The sequence below is a fragment of the Mustela nivalis genome, assembly GCF_964662115.1.
Source record: "Mustela nivalis genome assembly, chromosome: 16".
NCBI classification, from domain to species: Eukaryota; Metazoa; Chordata; class Mammalia; order Carnivora; family Mustelidae; genus Mustela; species Mustela nivalis.
The window spans coordinates 9,928,466-9,949,941 of record NC_139035.1 but is presented as its reverse complement, the minus strand read 5'-3'; the positions used below and the strand labels follow the sequence as shown (position 1 = coordinate 9,949,941).

Below are 21,476 nucleotides of genomic sequence, written 5' to 3'. Positions count from 1 at the left end.
TCGCCGCCGGGGCCCAGAGTCTGACTGTGACCAGCAGCATGACCCTCCCTACGTCAGCGACGACCTGACAGCAGGAGCTCACGAGCTCGGAGCCCTCGCTGTGCTCTGGCTCTCTTCCACCAGGCGCCTCACGTGTCTCAACTCGTGAATCCCAACAGCCCAGGTGAGGACACGGAGGCCCAGAGAGGTCGAGTGACCCTCCCTAGGCCACACCGCCTGAAACCCGCTGGGGAGGACGGCGGGCACGTCAAGCACGACAGAGAATTGAAGGGGATATAGCAACGCTTCCCTCTTTTATGCCGCAGACTTCGAGGAGAGTCAAAAGCGGGTGAACGTGTATGAAACTTCCCGGAAAATGCACCGTTCGTAGAGATATGCCATGTATTCTAATAGTGGCCATTTTAGCAAAACTAAAGCATTCCGAAGCCAGCGTGACTGTAAGCGTAGAGCCTCTGAGCTCTACCAACCCCGTGTGAAATGTCAGCAAACACGAGTGATAAAAAAGGCTCCTTTTTTCTGGAATAAACCTAAAACTCATTAATAGTCCACCCTGAATTTAGGGTTTGCCTTGGGACACTTTCAGCTTAGGGAGAATGGCTTTAGAGAAGTTTTTAAACCATGATTGTGAAATGCTTTGTGGGCCACGTATTAGACACAACGTCAGGGTCGTGGTGGTGGGGTGGTGGTGGAACACATTTTATGAAACGTAATAAAGTGAGGGACCATCGGACTGGCTTGCAAAGTGTTTTGTCTTCTCTTGGTGAAACTCTTTGGGGAAGCCACCAGTTCAGCTCGTGAATGAACGGAGCCGATGCCATGTGCTGCGTGTCTGCGGGATAACATCGGGGCCTGAGCGAGCGTCCCCAAGGCCCACGCTCAGATGCAGCACGGAGGAAATTCACAGGAGCTACTAGCCGGGTCTTCCAGTTCTGCTATAGGCATCAGTGATCCCGATGCGCCCCGCTTTATATAAATCTTGGAAAGTGCTGGAAATTTGTCCAGAAGATGCAGCTGTTGGAGCCCAATGTGCAGGCAAAGTAGGTCACTGTATACCTCTAACTTGGGTTATGGGTCTACTAGAAGCTTCCGTCGTGCCGGCTCCTTGCAGCTGAATCGCACCAGATGGTGCAACTGAATCTTCCAGTAGACATCTGTTCTTCCTGGGATGGGCTCCAGGAGCTCTGGTTCAGGAATCTTGGCACCCTGGCCTCCAAGAAGCCTCCAAGTTATCATCACCGCGGTGTGGCCGTCATTCTCCACCTGGTGTGTGTGTGTCTGCCCCTTGCAATGTCAACGTGCAGCCCTTCGATTCAGAGGTGGGGTCTCCTCCTACCCCTCAGCCCTGAGCCAACAGAATGCAGCAGAAACGACGGGCTCACAATACGGAGCCTACGTCTCGAGAGGCTTGTATACTTGGATCGTGCCATCGGCGTGACAGCAAAAGCCCCAGACAGCCCAAAGCCAGCCAGTCCCCGAACAGGTGAGGGCGTCCAGCCAAGACTGCAATCATACGTGGGCTGAGCTGGAAACAGAAGAATGCTCGGCCGGCCCGCAGATTCATGGGGAGTAATAAGTGCTTACTGTTCTAAGCCACTGAATTTCAGAATTTTAGCGAGGTTTGTAATGCAGCACTGGCTAACCCAGGAGCTCTACCCAGCCTCTCTCCTTCCCTTCCACGACACTCCCCTGATCTGAGTCACAGACATGTCAGCCTTAGCTTCTCGGCCTCTCACTTGCCCTAGAACCCAGCCTAACTCCAGCCCAGCTCCTGGACAACCGCCCCACCCCCCCGCCACCCGTCCCTAGAAGCCCAGGTAGGACCGGTGTCCTCATGGACCACAGACGCCACAGCCTCGATGCAGGCGTTCCTAAAACCCCCACTTCCGCCTTCTGTCTCCTGCTCCTGTAAGCCATCGGCAGACTGGCTCCCTCTTCCTTCTCTCCTAGGATATGTTTTATTAAGATCCCAGCCCAGTGATCCTGCCCAAAGTGGGACACCAATAATTCAAAAGGGCCGAGCTCCTCGGGGGAGCCCTGAGTGGTTTCCAGAAGTTGTCGGGATGGACGGACGCACAGAGCGCCCTGGGAGACACCCTCCCGGCTCACAGGCTCTCACGACAGTCAAAGCTTCTGGAAACCCATCAGCGTGGCCTGAGCCCGAGGGGACGGGAAGGGGGACACCCACCTGAGACGCATCTTGTGGAAAAACAGCATCAAAGGCGAACATCTTAGGAGGAACCTGGTTGCTTCTCTTTTGGAAGACGTTCTGACCTCCACACGTCAGGGGGTCATACAGGGTGATCTGCTTCTTCCGTGGGTCCACCTTTAAGAAGGAGCTGGATTCCGAGGAGTCGCGAGCCAGGGTGGGGCAGATGCGGAGCATGACTTTCACCTGCCGAGAAACAAGGGCAGGAAAGGACCTGGCGTGAGACGACCGGATGCTTCTGGAAGGGTCAGCGTGCACGACGGCAGGGAACCTTCTGGTAAATGATGATGAGGGTCAAGGGAAAACGAACTTATTTTTAGCTGCCAGGTGGAGCCTTTTGATACGTCCGTTGCTTTATTACAGAAACGGCACATCAGGTTGTCTCGTTATTAATATAAAGTGAAAACCAAACGCTGGTGGCCCACGTGCAGAGATGCAAAGCGTTTGGGACGGCTGAGGTCTCGGGGCGGCTGGAGTTCCCCTTGAAGAGAACTCGCAGATCAATAATCCACGGACATCAAAGTTAGCCCCGTAATTTACTCCTGGCCTCTGCCCGTCCGGACTCTGCGAGACAAAAACCCACAGCGATTAGCGTCATCGTTAAAGGCCGGTGAAACGGCCTCTTGTTAACAGCCACGGCCTCTTGTTAACAGCCAGCATCTGAAATGTGTCCAAGGAGCAACGGTGATAAAAGATTTGTTTGAAGCGTGTTATTTGGGACCCCATGAAGTGAGTGCGCAGAAGTTGTCATCTCAGGGAAGGAGAGCGCGTCTCGGCAGGAAATGGGCGGCGCCCTTAAGCCGCCTCCCCGAGTCATCGAAGACAGACCAGACACGACCACCACCACCCGCTGTGGCCCTGTAGCCACGTGGAAGTCGCACAGACCTACACGGCCTGCCCACGAGCCCCACGGTGTGCGGAAGTCAGGCTGAAGGCACGCGCGCGCGCACACACACACACACACACACACACACACACACGGCTCTGCAGGCACAAGCCTGGGGGACCTGGGCAGCGTGTCCTCCCTTCCCGGCCTTTGTCACCATGTCGCTAGCTCAGTCCAAAGGGTTTGAGCACCTGCTGTGTGCCAGGCCCTGGGCTAGGTAGGCACTGGGGACGTGAAAGGTAGTGACACCTAGAGGGGCACACAGACAGACAAACAGACAGACGAGACAGGTGGTTTTCATACTACCACGTGGCGAACCCCGTAGCAATGTGTAGGGTTCTTTCTAAGCTCCTCTCTCTCCATCTCGCCTTCCTCATCGGATCACCTGTCAGGTCTGACGCATGTCAGTCGTGCGGTTTTGGGGAGAAGGGTTGTGATTTTTTTTAAATGAAATATTCCGAATGTGTAGAAACGTCGGGATAACCTGCCCTGTGCGACATGGATGAAGGCTTCCTTCTGCTTGTCTTTCTTCCTGTCTTTTTCTCCCGGATCTAGGGACCCCGTGTCACGGTGGAAGGAGCCCATGGCTGGGATGCGGTCGCCCTCTCGGGATTCCAATGCCGGTTCTCCCACCGGGAGGTCTGTGAGGACGCCTGCATTTCCGGGGGGTCTTCCGTGTGCTGGGCTGTGCTCTCAGCTACAGAGCGTTATGTCGCCCTCCTAAGAATCCAGCGCCTCGGCACACTGTCCGGATCTTACAGATGAGGGAACGGGTGTTCTGAACTTGCCGCCCATCCCTGAAAGCATGGGTGGCCGCGCTGCGCTCTGCTCCCATCTCTGTCTGACGCCAAAGCCAGTAACTTTTTCTATCACGGCCACCGCTGCTTCCCCTACGTGGTCCAGCCCCTCGGAGCCTCAGTGTTCCCACCTGCATAATAGGGACAACGAGGCTTCTCTCGTGGGACTGTGGGGAGAATGAAACCTCCCAGGCTCTGATAGTGAAACAGTCACTGCATATACGACCAGAAAGTTCCCCGTCTACCCTCCCATTCGGGCAATTCTCTTGTTCACCGTGAATGTCCCTGATCTTACTTCAGCTCCACTCATTCCTACCGCCCCGCCGCAGTGACGCCCGTGTGCTGAGGGCACGTACCCGGATCGCGACTTTCGGGGGGTGTCTGGGAGCCTCCGGGCGTTCTGTAAGCAAGTCCCCTCGCCCGGCCTCTGAGCGGTACGAGTCAAGGATGAGGCCACGCCAGGCAGAACTGATGGAAGTCACACGACCCACTGCTTTTCTGTGTCACAATTTCGCATGCGATTTCTGGGTAACTAAGCGGTGCTGAATGTAAGATACGAGCTAAGCCAGACCTGGGTCCACAAGGAGAAGCGGGAGAGAAGGGGCTGAATTAGGGAGTGTCTTTTGTCCTGGGGGAATGTTCCTGCACCTAAAGAGGTTCCAAGCCTGCACTTGCATTTCTGGGGACAGGCTGAAGATCACGGTCGCTGGCCGTTTCCACACGCCTGAACTCAGGGTGGGGGCAGGGGAATGCGACCCTCATTCTTTCCTTCACAATTCATTTCAATAAATGGATATTTATTTTCCCCGGAAAGGAAGGAAATGCAGTGTTTCTGCTTGTGACTTCCTTGGTGTCATTATGCCTTCCGTCCAGCACCCTGCTTCCTGCTTAATCCCCTGTAAGTAACGTGCTTCGCAGATACCACTTGGGAGCAAGACTATCCCCCGGACTTCTTGCCACGAGTTCTCCCTCCAGGGGCCGACACTGTCAGGTTCCCGGCAGCACCGACTGCAGCCCTTCCTGGCCTGGCAGCTCTGGGGACTGGGGGGACTGGAGGGGGTCCCTGCACTTGGGAACATGCCCTCCCTTCTCCCAGCTCTCAGGGCACAGGGGATGGTCTCTGATTCCAGTCCCAAAGGGCGAACCGGCAGGATGAGATCCAGAAAGCCAGGGTGGGGGGGAGGGAGGGCTCGACACCCCCGTTCGAATGACAGGAGACTGGCGCTTCCTGGCCCAAGCCCTTAGGGGTCAAGACCTCACTCGGCCTCATTTATGTGATTGCTCAGTGGATGATGCAGTCCGCTAGCGCTTGGGGTGGCCATGGCCTCTGTGTCTTGCTCATGAATCACGGCAGCCCCTCCCCCTGGGGGGCATGAGGGACTGAGGGTGGCTCTTCAAGAGACTGGTCCGGAGAGGCGGAGCCTGGCGCCTGAGCTGGGCCGACGCTCCATCAGAGCAGGAGACATGGCCATGCCGCTGGTCACCGGGTTCAAGGACATGGCACACACCTGGGGGTCTCCTCATTGCCCACCGCTCGACCCACAAGCTGTCCAGTGAGAGGCTTTCTTCAGACACGAGGGCCAAGGAAGGTTTTGGGCAAATGTGACCCATGGGGGAGATCTCTCACCACTCAGAGAAGACCACAGAAGGTGGTGAGGGATTGGCTTAAACTCCTTTGTGGGCGCCTACAATGAAGACCTTCAAGAGACACATAAGGAAACAGTGACTTGTCCCAAGCCACATCCTGGCCACCGCAAACGCTCGAGGCGTGAGGGTCAGTGAGAATATGTTGTTTGGCCACCAACAAGGTTAGAGGCTGCAGAATACATTAAGCACTAATCAGCTTTTACTTCGTTTGCATTTTTATATTTTGAATCTCTTTATGCTGATGTCCATGGTCACAAACATTCAAGAATCAGGTCAGTAGAAATGAGTCAGGGTCAAGTCAGAGCAACCTAACAAGAAGCACCATTTGGCACCATTTTTGTCTTCATCCCAGAGGATCAGAGTGATCTTTAAGCCTTCCGTATCCAGTTTTCAGTTCCTAACACGTGCCTGCGAAGGATTCAAGGCCAATCGGAGGCCAAAGTCACTGGTTCACCAAAGTCCACCAACAGGAAGAAGAGCAAGAAAAATGAACCAGTGAGATCGTCAAGAGGAGTCTAGAACAAAGGACTTGACCGCTGAGACCGAACAGCCAAACCATAGAGCCCGTTAGCATCCCATGAGTTAGGACCCCGCATCCCTCCTGCTGCGTGGGGCTGGCGCCAGTGGCGGGGAGGCTGGGGTTCCTCGGGACGAATGTTAGCCACGGCAATAAGATCTTCTCTGCCTCTGACAAGAGGAAAGCCAGAGTTCGGGAGAAAGACAGAGTTGGCCTCCAGGCCCGGCCTCGTGGGCGTATGTGGGAGCAGTGCTGTGCTGGTCTCCGAGCGCACCAGGACGCCTTCCCTGGTTTCTGCATATTTTTAGATGGGGTTCAGCTCTTGAGGGACAAAGGAAGGACAACAGAAGGGTCTGGTGCCTATCGTGAGCCCATCTCCTTTCTTACAAGTTCCAGATGTGACAGGCACACAGTGAACTAGGAACCAGGAGACTACATTCTTTTTTTTTTTTTTTTTTTTTTATCTGACAGAGAGACACAGCGAGAGAGGGAACAGAAGCAGGGGGAGTGGGAGAGGGAGAAGCAGGCTTCCTGTGGAGCAGGGAGCCAGATGCAGGGCTTGATCCCAGGACCCTAGGACCATGACCTGAGCCAAAGGCAGGTGTTTAATGGCTGATCCAGGCGCCCCAGGAGACTGGGTTCTAGTCCAGATGTCCCCACCACAGAGTGGCTGTGTGACCTCCGGTGTGGGCCTTGGAATCCTTATCCCTAACATGGGCCTGTCGTGCTACCCCTGCCCCTTTCTCAAAAGAAAGAAAGGATGCATATTCCTCACATCAACTAGTAGAAAATAGACTTTTCTATGTCAGATTAATCACGTCAGAAGTTTTTCTCCTAGGCTTAATTTTTAAAGATTTGTGTTGTTTTATTTGAGAGAGAGTGACGGAGAGAGCAGAGGGGAAAGGCAGAGGGAGAGAGAGAGAAAGTCTTAAGCAGACTCTGCACTGAGAACAGAGCCCGATGTGGGGCTCAATCTCACCACCCTGAGATCATGACCTGAGCTGAAACCAAGAGCAGGACATTCAACCAACTGACTGTGCCACGCAGACATCCTAAGCTTCATTTTAAATAATTAAAGCAAGAAAGTCTTTCATGAGCAGGCACGTACATGGTGACATGAGAGATGAGATAAATTATTTTCCTCCCCACCCCGCCCAACAAATTAAAGACTATGTGGTCTGCTTACAACTTTTGCAAAGATAAGAAATCCCTGTTCAACTTTTAATCTGAATACCTAAAATCTAGATGTGGTGTTTCCCTTATTTTATTCCTTTCTTTTCGGTCTCGACAAATGAGCTGGGTATGCTCATGTTGTCTCTCACAGCACATCATCCCTTCTGGAAGGTTCTCTAGGCATTCTGAGGGAGAGGACTGGAGGGACGGGAGCCGGAAACGGTGTGTCCTCACTCTGCATTCTTCTCAGCCAGCTTGATTTTCCGATCGACACGAAATTCAGCAACCCTCCGCGACCCTCCATACTTAGGACATTCTGACAAAACTAGGGTAAAAGACTCCGGTGAAGGTCTATTTTCTAAAACACACCACGAAGGATTTAGGGTGCAATCTTCCAGCTTTTATTCATTCATTCGTTCATTTATTAGATTTTATTTATTTATTTGAGAGACAGAGTGACAGCATGAGAGGGGAGAAGATCAGAGGGAGACACGGACTCCCCATGTTGCTGGGAGCCCGATGCGGGACTCGATCCCGGGACCCCAGGATTATGACCCGAGCCGAAGGCAGTCGCCCAACCAACTGAGCCACCCAGGTGCCCCTCTTCCGGCTTTTATTTAAGGAGCCCTTTCCCCTCTATAAGCTGATTCTCTGACTAACCCACCGCTCACACACCGACCTCCATTCGTCTGACTTTCCTTCCCCCTTTTGGTTCCCTCCGTGTGCCCGCGTGGCCTGACGGACGAGAGCGAGGCAAAGAGGTTCCATAAAGGGCCAACCTACAGCGGGGCTTTACAAACGGAGACAGTTTAAATACTTCTCGGGTAAAATGTTTAGAAAGAATCCGAAGTTGTTCTTTCTGAAAGCAGATCTTGATTTCACGTGACTGAAAGGCTCCAGGAGTTTCCTGGGAGGCCGCGGGGGTCGTGTGTCAAATAGCAGTTGGTGTTGGAAGTCTCGAATGGTCCTCATCCCGGGGGCTGTGTTCCCTGAGTTTACAGGGGGAGCCTTTACACAGAGCTGGCAGAGCTGGGGTCCCTCGAGGCATACTTAGCTCGCGTCTAACCCCAGCTCAGGCGTCACTTACAGGACAAAGCCAAATAGGACGGAATTTCTTTGATCGAAACACAACAGTCAGCCTCCATGCTCTGGTCAAGGTTCAGGGGGCTACTCTGCTGAAAGAGGTCCAGAGCAATAGGGTCTTAGCTCCAAGTTTGGGGGGGAAGAAAGGCAGACGCCAGGAGGCTGAGTGCTGCCCTCCCACGCCACCCCCGGACCTATTCCAGGGCCAGGTCCCCTCTGTGTCAACAAAATCAATCACGCCATCCCGCACTTGGCACCTGCCGTCAGCACCGCGGCTGCAACTTCTTCACAAATGCTGCAAGTTTTGTATTTATAGAGGATTTTCTCCCTTCTAGGTTCCACTGGAGTCCCTGCAGCAGCTTTACTGCGGAAAGGTTAATGTGATTGTCCCAAGCAGCATCCCTCCTTTATGACCGAGGTGGGTTAGGTAACCGCGTGCTGGGGACTGCCGTGACTCGCCCAAAGCCAGCGGCCCGCGGAGCCTCCTGGGTCGGGTGGAGCCAGAGAAGGAGCCGGTCCTCCCACCAGACCCAGCCGGGCTCTAACCCGATCAGCGGGGCTGGGCCGGGGCTGAACCAGTTTGGGGGAAAGATGCCTGCACTGGGGCGGCTGGCTTCGCAGAGGGCCCAGTGGGGTGAGCCCATGTGGTGCTAGACAGCAGCGATGCCACCGATGCCACGGGGGGCGGGGCTGCGGCGGATTTACGTTATTAAAAGCCAGGCTGGGAAAGGTGACAAGTGGTGGCACAAGGAAGCTAAGTGTGAGACCAGAAAATGGAGCCCAGTAATGAGACGCGCTCACTAAGGAAGTGCTTAGGGGATGGAGGAGGAGGAGGAGGAGGAGGAGGGTAAGTCCCCAAGCTCCTGGCGGGCGCAGCTGTCGGCAGGGCACGCAGCCTGGAGGGGAGTCTGCAGCCCGGGAAGGATCCCTCCCCAGAGAGGCGAGAGGCGCTGCTCCCGGCCAGGCAGCCTCTGGGAGCGAGGTCCCGCACGCCAATTAGCAGGCTGCGGGGAGAGCTGGCCAGGCTCGGAGGACGGAGACGAGCATATTTGAGGGGCTGGGCTGGAAACGGGGACTGAGCAGCGTGTGCAGCAGCGGCCCCGTCTCGCAAGGCAGCAGATCTGGGAATGGATTTCAGATGGAGAAGCGGGTTTAAAAACCCGTCCAAAGACACCGTCGTTCGCAGAGTGACGTGGGATGTGGGGTTCTGAGGGGTCCTCGAAGACGAGCAGCTCCAAGGTGACGGTCACACACTGTCGGCACGTCCTCCCTGCGGCCTGGAGGCTGGGAGGCAGGCTGTCTGGGTCTGAGCTCTGGCCCGGCCGTTCATGGGCGCGTCGCTATGCACCAGGGGCTTAACCTCCCACGTGCCGCCTCTGGAAACTCGTCCTAAGAACAGCTCTCCCTGGCGGGGTTGTCGTAATCGGAGAAAGAGCAGACGCCTGGAGGACCCCTTACAGCTCTGCCTGCTACTGCTACCTGCTCTAATGAGTGTTCAATAAATTCTAGCGGTTAGGATTTTATAGTGACTGTATTATGCGATCATATATTAATACGATAAAGCTTTAGTGTTTTACACATTTATAATATAAATTTTAAAATTACGATTGTTGAGGGAGTGCGAGTCTGCTGGAAAGATCCTGAGCTTTGAAGTCAGATGCCAGCTCTTTCTAGCTGTGTGACTATGAACGTATGATTTGAACAAAGTTCTCTCACCAGTATAGGGGGTAATAACCATCACCTGGAAAGATTTACGTGACTACTAGGCAGACAATCATGCTACGCACTTAGCACAAAGCATCTCTAGAAAGACGACTGTCACGGTGAACCCTCAGGAGCCTCGCCCAAGGTCATGGCTCTCAACAACCCCTTCCACCGCCTTTCACCTTGGTGTTCCAGAGACCTGGTCACTGGACCCTTCCTGGTTTATGCCACACACACAGGCACGAGAGGCGGGGAGAGACAAAGTGTCCTTGCATCACGCGGACTTGCCCGGGGCTCCCTGGTTCTTACAGATCCCAGGCAAAGCGTGATGTCCAATTTCCCCCCGCTCTTTCTTTCGTCTGAGTTTTGGTAAATTCTGGGTAAGTGACAAAGGGAAATTTTTCTGAACATCGGGTAGGAACTCTGCTGTGGTTAGCTTATGGTTAACGGTGGTTATTTTATCTTTTGAAACACCCTTCAAGAGACATAATGGACTTTTGGAGCACATCAGCATGGGCCCTCCTCACATTAGAATTCTTTCTGATGCACTCGGCTTGGCACTTACTGTTAATAAGAGCCCATTCACCCCTAAAGCTCACTCATGTGTTACGACCGCAGAGCTAAATAGTAGGTCTGTCGTTAAATAGCAAACACCCGCGGAATGCCGCATCTGTGTCTGACAGACGCAGACCCCGTCTGTCACCAGGGAGGTGTTGTCTGGTTTTGCAAACAACAAGACCAAGGGAACATTGCTTTCCTTTTTTGCACTTGATTATCAATATGAATATCAATATCTCATATTGATTATCAATACGAAAACCTCATTGTGCTAACCTGACCCTGATTGTTGTGTCTTCTGCACCTCGTTATGGGGGGGGGTGTCCTCCCAGCCCCCAGGGAATTCACCACCTCATGGGTTCCGGCCTTTGACCAAAGTAACTAACACCTGGAACTCTGAGAAGTCAAGGTACCCAGGCTAGTGACCATTTAGAAATACCAGCTCCAGATACGCCAACAGAATTCGGTACAGCGCTGTAAGAAACCACCTGGTTATCCAAAACCTGAAGACATGAGCCATGATCATCTCATAATTAGGTGTATATCTTTCTGGCATTCATTACTGAGGACCCTTTTCTATAGAAAGCTGTCATCTAGGAAGACTGTTTCTGCTGGCTCCGAGCTTCCTGAGTATGTACATCTCCCACAAAACGATAATCTTCCTCCAGGTGGGACCACATGTGGATGAAACTTGAACAGAGCCTCGGGGTACTGGCTTGGCCTGGGTTCTCAGAGCTTCCTGGGGACAGATGTCAGGTGAGCCAGATCAGAAAGAACCGCTCCGTTTAGCAGGAATGCTTCTTCTGCCTGTAGACCACTTGCCTGGTGGTGGGAGAGAAGGCGTCCTTCTCGGGGTCTTCAGGAAGGTGGGTTCGAAGCTCGGTGGGGAGTCCGCTCCTTAAAAAGCTGAGATAGGTGCACTCTGGGACTGGACTCTCGTCCAGCCTGAAACCCAGTAGCCCCGATTTCAAGTAAGAGAACGGGCCTTGGAGGGAACTTTGGGGTCGAGAGGTTCAAATCTGGAACAGGCCTGGGTAAACTTTAGGAAGTTGGGTAAATGAACTTGCATCGAAGCCTGACGGGCACTCGATGGCCTGGCAGCCCACACGATGCAGACAGAGGAAAGGGAGTAGGAGCAGGAAGACAGCGCACACGTCCCCAGGTACCGGACCCTTGGTAAGTTTGAGAGACTTTCATTCTTCTGCAGTAAGAAAGGGTAAGAGAGTTCTATAAAAGAAGCACTAGCCACAGTCACTCCCAGTTCTGTCCCCGTGCATTTGTCCCTCGGAGCGCATCGGTGCCATAGATCGCGTATGAAACCCACATTGTGCAGGGACCCTGGGCCAGGCTGGGAGGAGGAGAGGGTCGGGGATAGGGTGGGGCCAGGGAGGAACAGCCGGGTCCCCCTGCAACGCAGAGGGGAGACATTGGCATTGCCATGACTTTCTTTCCTTTCAAATTGCAGGCTTGGGACGACCGTAGCCGTCACGCGGTGTGGCAGCAGGGAGCCCAGGGCTCCCTGCCGCCACCTTACTGGAAGGACTCACAGCACGGGATCCACCTGGACAGCTGGGGGAGGTGGACGGGGCGCTGGTGAAAAGTGGGGGGGGGGCAAAACCCAGCGGGGGGTCAATGTGAACCAGGTGCTCCTGCCCTCTCTGGCCAGAGGTGAGCCACTAAACATCTCGAGTCTCCCGACCCAGCCCCCTTGCTTGGTGAGAAGCCCTTGCACACAGCAGGACAAGTTCAAAGCAAGACAGGAAACTCTGATATCGAGGATTATTTGGAGGACATGTTTTCTCTTTACCTTCTTGGAAACGTACAGGTTTAGCAAATGGGCGGGAGATCAGGGAGGTAAGGGCCGAGCAAACGTGATATTTTCCTAACTGCATTCTGGTCAGGGAGCATATGGTTGGGACGGAGAAAGCAACACGAAAAATAAAGTCATGTGCCCATATTGCAACGATGACGACAAAGCTGGGGCTGTGGAGGGGGTCCAGGAAGGCGGCCTTCACTCCCTCTAGGGCCGGGGGGCTTTGGCGACCTTTAATGAAAGGCACCTGATCAATAAGGTGGACTCCAGCATTTGAGAATTTAACAGCCTTCTAGTAGGTTCTATCTGGTTCTAGTAGGCTCTTCAGATAAAAGGAAATTTATCATGTCCGGGGACGGGCGGTCTGTGCCTGCAGCTTGCCAGACCATGGAAGCTAAGTTTGCTGACGTCCCACCATCCCACCGATACCTTCAACAGGTCCTTTTGTGCTGTATGGAGTCAGGTCTCCATCACACCTCGGCAGAACGGGCACTGACTTGGAGGTGTCCCTGTCACGGAGCTTTGCTCCCGGGACCCAGCTTATGGGGGGCTGACTTATCTTGTCTTCCAGGGGAACCAGCAACCTGACCTTCTTGATATTTAGAAAGAGCCTGAGCTGCTGTTCCTTCATCATCAGATCAGAGCGTATGTTTCACCTGGTTTGGACAAAGAATCCCCGACTACAAGAAACTTGCCCGAGACATCAGATTCATCAGAGCAAGGTCAGTGCCTCCCGCAGCCCCCTGACCACCCCCCAAAACAGTCTGGGCTCTGTCCGTCCACTCCTTTGTTCCTCCAGCATCTGCTGAGTGAGGGCCTTGCAACTTGGGCCAGGCACCGTCCAGGACTCCGAGGTTACAAAGAGCTCAAAAACCAGTTGTGTCTTCAGGGGGTTTCTGATGTGTCAGGGGAGAAGGAAAAAGAGAACAGAGTGGTACAAACAGCTCCAAATGGGGTGGGGGGCATTTCCACCCGGGGAGCAGGGGCCAGCCAAAGTTTCCTGCAAGCGATCGTCAGCGAGGCTTGGAAGAGGAGCCGGTGTGAGCAGGGCACCCAAGGCAGGGCTCAGGGACCCCGGGCAGAGGGAATGTACAGGCGAATGTGAGTAATGAGGGGCTGACGAGTAGCCACAGGGCTCTGAGTCAAGTTTCTTAGCTTCTCTGAGGTGGTCACAGCGCCCATGCTGCACCGGAGCTGTTACAAGGATGACACGGGAGATGGTGTGTGGCACACAGCGAAGGCTCGGTGAGTGCGGTCCTAAAACGATTTTGCTCTGACCATGGTCCAGGGTGGGCTCGGCGGAGGAGGGGTAAGACACCCGGCTGGAAAAAGCAGGTTGATATCAGACGTCTGACTGCGGACAGACTTCTTTTCCAAACTAAACGCTGTGTATTTAACCTACAATAGGGAGCCACAGAAGGTTGAGGAGTGAGACTAGCAGGAGGTCCCACGACTCTGCAGTAAAGCTCCAGGCACTGATTTCTCCATCTGAAAAGCCCTCCAACGCTCTCCCCGTCTGGGCTGCTATGGAGTTAAGGGAGAAAGTGCTCATGGGACTTGTACTTTCCGAATCGCGAAACGTTCTAAAATGGGCTGACGATTTCTTCAGTGAGTTTGGGGGGATCGGGAGGAGAACCCACAACTGTGCAGTTAAGAGCCTGCTGTATGCCTCTGCACTTGGTGTTGGCAGGGGCCCTGTAACTTGATAAGAATAATGACTCAGTCAAGCAACAAATATTTATTAAAATGCCAATGAGCAAGGCGCTCGCCTCACCTAGGGAAGCCAAGTGTGCCAAAGCCTTTGCATTCAGGGAGAGAAGCAAAGACAGATGCATTTTGGAACTCTCAAGAAGAGGGAGCTCTGTTCTACACGAGCGTACCTAAATCCACGTGACCCAGCGCAACTCTCCGGGTGGCCAGGGGTCTGCCCAGAGCACAAATGTCTCTTTGCTCTGCAGTGGAGGAGAAAGGGCAGCACTGGCCCCTCTGTCCTCAGGATCATGTATCAGCTCACCCACTGGACATCATCCTTCCCTGCGTCGGGGTCAGACTTGCACTCAGGGATGGGGTGTCTAACGCATAAGGGAAACAGCACAGATCCTTTACTTTGTGAACTTATATGAGGCTACTGGCCGCTTGCTGTGGTCTCTCCAGGCACATTTTTGCGGAGGTGACAACAGTTAAACGCATGTCCCCAGGAACTGACTTCACACCAGCACGTGAAGGGAAGCGTGTGTTGTCTCACTCAAGAGTAGCAAAGCTCGAATTGCAAGGACTGGTTTAGACACAGATTGGGGGGAGGGGAGCTCCCAGACATGGTCACTCGAGTCAGCATTTCTAACAAGAACCTGATCTTGTTGCTGCGGGCATCTCAGTTGAAGAACCACTGTCCTGTGGGGGTGGGTAGGCTTCATTCTTCTGGAAGCTTTCCCTCCGATTCTGTCGGGCGTCCAAAACACACTGGTGAGAATGTTACATTCTGGGGAAGTGACAGTCCTATTAATTTTAAATGTTCTGGTGGCTAATGAAAGAATATCTTGGTGCTGTCAGAATGGAAGTGGCTTCTGACTCTGCTCCATAGTCGACAAGAGAAAAAAATCTCAAGATCTGAAAGTGAGCAAGCGTCGACCTTAGTAAGAAGGGCTCCTCTTTGGAAAGTAACCCAAATCTTGGATCTGTACTTCTTTGGTTCTGCAGCTCTCCTCTGGTCCCCCCATTTTTATTACTTGTATGGAAGCATAGACTTCCCTCAGCAGAATCCAAAGCAACCCTTCCTTTAGGTTCTTTTCTGCCTCTCTTTCTTCAAAGAAATGATCATTTAGGATCATATAAAAATTACACTTCTTGGGAAATCCTTCATTTCCTTTTCCTCATCCAGAGCCATACCAGGGAACATTCCATCTCTGTTTTGGAATCCAAGAAGTATAATCCAAGAAGTATAATCCAAAAATTATACTTCTTGGGAAATCCATTAACGGAAGTCAACAACTACTCCAAGACCATCGTGCCTCCTAGAGAACGCCATCCCGGCTTGGCAACACTGTGTGTGTGCAATGTGTGTGCGTGTGTGTGCGTGTGTGTGCGAGTGGGAGTGTGTTTGAGAATAACATTTAACACCTTCATTTACAACTTCTAGAATCAATGAGCATTTATTTATGGTCCTGGAGTAGAATGGTCCATCTGAGTAGAAGGGTCAGTATTAATATCATAAGGAAAATAGCTATTTAAATTCAAAAACCTAGGATTATCTCACCAGGGAAGGGTCCTCTCTGCTTCTAGCTCACAGTTCCTCCAGAACAATGTTTGAATGTGATGAAAGTATTTCAGAATAAACCAGTCACTGAAAACACAAAACGCCAAGGGAGGGCAGAGGATGTACTAATTTTGCTTTGTTGGGAGGTGAAAACTCATAACTTGCCAGCCTGTGTTTCCAGCTTTGATGTTCTCACAAGTGGGAATGATGATGTAACCCAGATCCGTTTTGAAGCCCATTTAGGTACCAGAAGATCTTATTATGATACTGTCCACCTCTAACACAGTCCAGATGGCCGAGGGCTCTCTTGTATCATCGGGAAAACTCTAGAGAACGCCACTCAGAGGGAACTGATTTAATAAACCCTCCTGCATGATAAGAAACGTTCACCGACCAAAATGGAGTAGATGAGACAGTGATGAATCTCCGGCAGGAGGCTGAGTTTAGGGTCAGGGTGTCTGGTGGGACACATTGACAGTAATCTCCAGGGAGAAAACTCCTGGAAGGACAGCCTGTCTCCTAGTTATCCTTACATACTCAGGGTCACTGATGGTGCCTTTCACCCAGCGGAAGCTCAATTCCGCGGGGCCAGTGAGTTTTCAATCGGAGAGCCAGAAAGGAGAGATGGAAGCGTCCAGAGATGGAATGTTCCCTGGCACGGCTCTGGATAAGGAAAAGGAAATGAAGGAGGAATGAAGGAAGAGAAGGAGGTGCTCTAGAAACAACCATGACAAGTGAGGTCCGGGGCTGGAAAGGTCTTCACCCAGATGGTGAACTCATGCTTCTTGTATTTTTAGGGGCTGGACAGGAGGTGGGAGTTGTGTTGATTGGTGGTGTGGGGGCTGAATTTACCAGACAGACAGAGATAAAAATACTCTGGCTGCTGGTTTTTTGGGGGGACAGAGTGGGTGTGTGTTGGTTTCTGGCCAATGGGCAGCAGAAAATCCTGTCCAGCCTAAGCTCAATGTCCGCCATTGCATGGGGCTCCAAGTCAATAAGCATCTCTTGGTGGTTTACCTCTGCTCTGTGCTAGCCTCCCAGCTACCCTGCATGGTCAGCCTTTCTTATGGGATTGAAATGGACTCCCTAAGGTCTCAGAGAAGGTCAGTAGTAGACTCCAGCTCAGCTCTGGCGCTAGGTTGTGCATCTTTCCTTCTATCCCAACTGCCTACCTGGGGAGACAAGGCACAGGGGCAAATGCTAACCCTTTAGATCAAGCGACACCTATGGCATCTAAGTCGTACACAAAACAGACTCCTCCCTGAACATATTTACGCTTGCCCTGGCAAGTTTTATGGAACTCCCTCAAGTCATTTTTTCCCGGTGTTGCTGCGGTCCGGCGTGCTGAAACGTATTTCCGCACTTCAAGAAGGCAGAAGCTGTGATTAAGTATATTAAGGGACTTTTAAAACTTAGATGAATGGCCTGGTAAGTTGTAAAACAACTCAAAATTGTGTAAATTTGTATTCGGGGATTTTCTAAAATTGTTAACTTACTGACTCTATAGATCGTAACAAGTCCTTTGAAACTATTCCGCTCTAATGATTTGACTCTTTACCAAGCGGTTTATTGACAGGTTGATGGATACAATGATCCTGTTGGTGGCCACCAGTTAAATGCACAGCTTGTGTAGTCTTCCCTCAGGGGAGGACTTGCTAGTCACTCAGCAGACATGTGAGGTGGACTGCTAGGACCGAACCCCCAGTCAGCCATCTTGCCAATGGAAGCCATCCAAGAGAACGGATGGTTCCAAGAAAACCGACCCCATTCTTTAACACACACACACACACACACACACACACACACACACACACGTATATCTATCTTCTACAATTATCCATTTTATCACTATAATGCCCACAAATATATTTGCAACAAAACTCAGTGCTGTTCTGACCAAGGGCAAAGTCTCAACAGTAGCTCTTGGTTCGAACTTGGGGAAAAACAAGGCGTCGACAGTGTGGTGAGTACCCTTCTAGGCAGTATCACCTCCTGGAGGTCTCTTGGGTACTGACAACGTATCTGAAGAAACAGCGTCCTGTATGTCACTCCAGAGGACCCAGCATGTCACGTCTGGAGGACGTGCGCTGTGAGATGTGCTTGCATCTGGAAGCTTCCTTTTGGCAAGCTGGTCCCACCCAGCCAGACTCGGGCCAGGCAGGGGCTGCTGAGAAAGACGGTCTACGCCACGGAAAACGGATGCCGTGAGCTCAGGGTAAAACCCCACTCTAATCAGTCCTATTGGCAGAGCAAACCTTGGGCTGCCAGCAGCAGGACGAGACGTTTGGAAATAGCCTCTATTGGTTCTGCCCGTGATGACGGTATTGGTAGCACGAGGAATGAGGGCAGCACACGGGCAGGCGGCGGGGGGGGAGCCACATCCAGCCAAGGACAGAGTTGGGGGAGGGACAGGTGCAGAGGCCAGGGTGCCTCTTGGGCTCAGGGAGTAGGGAGGCTATTTTGGAAGAATCGTTCTGATCCGTGCTGGGCCAGTTTTCCTCTGTGCCTTCCAGATGCTCCCTGCCCTTCCCTCATCTGCTGGTACCCAGGGAGCCTAGAATAGCTGGACCCCCGGGCGGAAGGCAGGTTAAGTCCGGAGGCCTCTCCCATCTGCCCTGCTCTGAAAACTGTCCCCTCCACCGGCCCTTCAGACCCAGGGGTACTGGCGCCCCGCTCCTCCCAGCCCTGCCCCTGCCTACTGCCCCGGTCCTTCTACTTTTCCCCCCACCGATGGATGCTTGTGTCAACATCCCTTTATCAGACTCTTCGTAAAATACCCAATTTGAGTGTGACACCTTTTCTTCTAGCCAGGACCTGCTCTGTCCTGCTCCCTTCCCTCGGTTTGCTGGCAGTGGCTGTTCTCAGGGGAGGGAGGACATGGGACTCTCTCCCCTGCTGGCCAAGGCACACAGCCACACGTGGAGTGGGAAGAGGCCGCCCCCTCGCACCCCTGAGGGGGCGTCCTGGGGTTTTCCCCTGTCGTGATGGGAGGAGGACGTGCTTCGGTAAAAGCCGGAGCCCTTCCCACCGGCACAGCAGCCGGAGGAACGAGGACATGGCGCTGGAGGAACGTGGCTCTCCAGGGAGCACCCGGCCTCACGTGCGCCGGCCGCTCACTGAGGGGAACGAGACACCACAGCCCTTCCTCAAACAGGGGAATATTCCGAAACCCAGACTGGACTCAGACATGACAGTTGTGGCTTCTTTTGCTGGATGTGCTGGTTTGTTTGTTTGTTGTTTTTTCTCCCTCTAGGAAATTTCAACTGCAGAGATAAACATGAGTTTTTCATTGTGCAAAATTTCTAGGATGTTCTCCATTTGTTTCATGGAAAACAGAGCATTAGGGTCCGCATGCGAAAGGCAATGAGGTACAGCTCACAGGTTCAATCTCGTTTGTTTTCCCCTCTGGATTATGGCCAAGTGGCTGGGAAGGAAAAAAACTCAGAAACACAGAGCCGACCCCACTGCTCATTCAAAGAATAAAAAACGAAATAGGGCAGGGAAAGTCGAGAAAGGACTTTTCTCTAAAGCAATGATTTATTAGAATAAAACCCCAGTTTCTAGTAGCATAACCAGAACCTATTTTCCCTTGGTTCATTAACTCTGTCCCTGGAGCCTATTTAATTCCGTGAAAGTAACTTCATGCAAAATTTCTGTTTCAATTTCAGAGTATCTGGCATCATTTAAACAAAAGACTGAAAAGGCGGAGGGAAATTTGGGTTTTGCCTGTAGGCACAGCCACCTCATGAAATCCTGTGTTTAGAGGAAAGTCACCTCAGGCCCGCTCCGTGGAGCCAAAAGCAGAGCTCAGCAAACCAACGGGAGAATGGTTTCCATCCAGAGCCCCGACGGTGGAACTTTCTTATTTACATAGTGGAAACCCAGGTTCATTCCAGCCCCAGAACAGGCTCAGCATGGCAACTCCTGAACTCTCACCCACGAGATGCCTGGTACTCATGGTACCGTGATGCCCGAGTACCACGAGATGCTCCTCCATCGGGAAATCACAAAACCCCGGGGGCATTCGTTACCCGCAACGTTCTGCACACGGTCCTGGGGTGAGCTCCAAGCCCGTGGCCAGGGGTGAAATGTGACAGAGACGTAAAGGAGAAGACGGACGAGCCCTATGCTGCCGAGATGCTTGTTACACTTAGGAAAAAGTGCCAGAGAAACTGTGTGAATCGGGACCTGCCCCAGAGGAAGGAGATTGGGGCCAGGTGCCCTCCAGGCGAGGCGTCATGCTCTCCCTGGGTGAGGCCCGTGGAGCCTCTGCCGTGGGGCCAGTCTGGGTTCTGGATGTGAAGACGGTCAGCGCACCCAGAGAATCATTCCTCTGCCCCTTGTGTGCCCCCCTAAGTCTATTCACTCTGGACATGGATCTTACAAGTTTCTGGGACACGTCACTTGGTGGAAATTCATGCACAGACGTTGAATCGGTATCACTGGGCTGGGTTCCGCTGGTACAGAGAACGCATCTGCCCAGAGTCCCACAAAGCTCTCCCTTGCTCTGGGCTGCTCAGCCTCCTTTCCCCTTTCCCGGCCCTCTGGAGGTGCTCCTGGCCCTTCCTTTGCGCTCCGGTCGGGTGGGGAGCTCAATTCACCTGCCCGGCCGGAGAGGGCGGAACTGACATTCTGGACACCCGGGCTCTGTTTCTGACCTTGTCACAACCTAGCTGTGCGTCCAGCCCTAGGCCATCAGTTCTCAGCCAAGGAGCATGGGCGGTGTCTGAAGACCTTGCACTTGGGGGATGCTAATGGCCTCTAAAGGACAGAAGCCAACAACGCCACTCAGCTCCGCACGATACATCAGCCGTCCCCAACCCCCGACACAGAGCAAGCTGATCTGAAAGGTCAACAGTGCTGCTCTCGGGAAACCCTGCTTTAGATTTCTGCCTTTTTCATCTATAAAAGGAGAGGTTTGGATCAGGTCATTTAAAAAAAAAAATACATTTTTGGAGACCAGAATTCTGAAATGTAGTTGCAGTATTTGGGGACGTATATCATTTTAGATGAAAGTTAGATACGAACCACACCGCCAGTGATGCCAAGAAGCAAAAATGAATTGCCCAGCGTGTACGACCGTAAATACAGTGGCTCGCCTCAGCGCTACGAAGGGAGTGTGTCCCGGGGCTACAGCAGTCCCTTATGATATGAAGAGGTGAGAAGCGGCACTGTGTCAACTCCCTACCCAACAAGGCATTTGTTGAGAGGGCAGAAAAAAAAAAAAATCCCCAACTCTCAAATCTCAGGCTTCCACTCAGGAGCGTCCGGTGGGAAGTGGCCAGTGCAAACTCTCTTTTGTCTAAACAACGTGGCACACAGAGAAAGGCCAGAGGCTGTTCATGTGGAAATGGGGTTTTTAGAGGAGCCGCCATAAAGGATCCCCTTTGCTCCAGCCCTAGAGACGTGTTAGCTCTATAATCCAGGTAACGAGGCAGAAAAAGCCTGGAAGGTTCCAGAAAAGCCTCTTAAAATGTCCAGACCCTCGAAAGTCCAGTCCCTGAATCCTCACAAAGACAGTGACAGTCAAGATGGTCCTTGGGTTGGAGGGGATCTAAGGGGAAAGTCTTACAGCCAGGCACCCCAGCGCAGCGACTCCGCGGGCACAGATGGGTGTGGCCAGGACACAGAAGTGACATCCCCCCTGCTAACTCCAGCCCTGTCTCAAGAGACCATCTAGATTACCTGGAAATGCCCGCCCCAACTCCCCAGGGATAACCTCTGCTTGCAGGCCAATGAGGCTGAAGTTCTGGACTTCCCTCTCTCATTTTCAGATTGGGGGAAAGCAGGGCACACGCGAGACACACGGACCTCCTGAAGGTCAGGGCTCCGGCAAAGG

The 21,476-nt window shown here is 52.7% G+C and overlaps 1 protein-coding gene across 2 annotated transcripts in view; it reads right to left on the bottom strand.

The window, feature by feature from the left end:
• The window catches only part of KIF26B (kinesin family member 26B), a 412,901-nt gene that overhangs the window by 71,585 nt on the left and 319,840 nt on the right, over positions 1 to 21,476 (bottom strand). For both annotated transcript variants that reach the window (XM_082702352.1, XM_082702353.1), the window contains one exon: positions 2,186 to 2,392. In XM_082702352.1, coding sequence (XP_082558478.1) covers positions 2,186 to 2,392 — 207 coding nt within the window. The remainder of the gene's footprint in view (positions 1 to 2,185; positions 2,393 to 21,476) is intronic.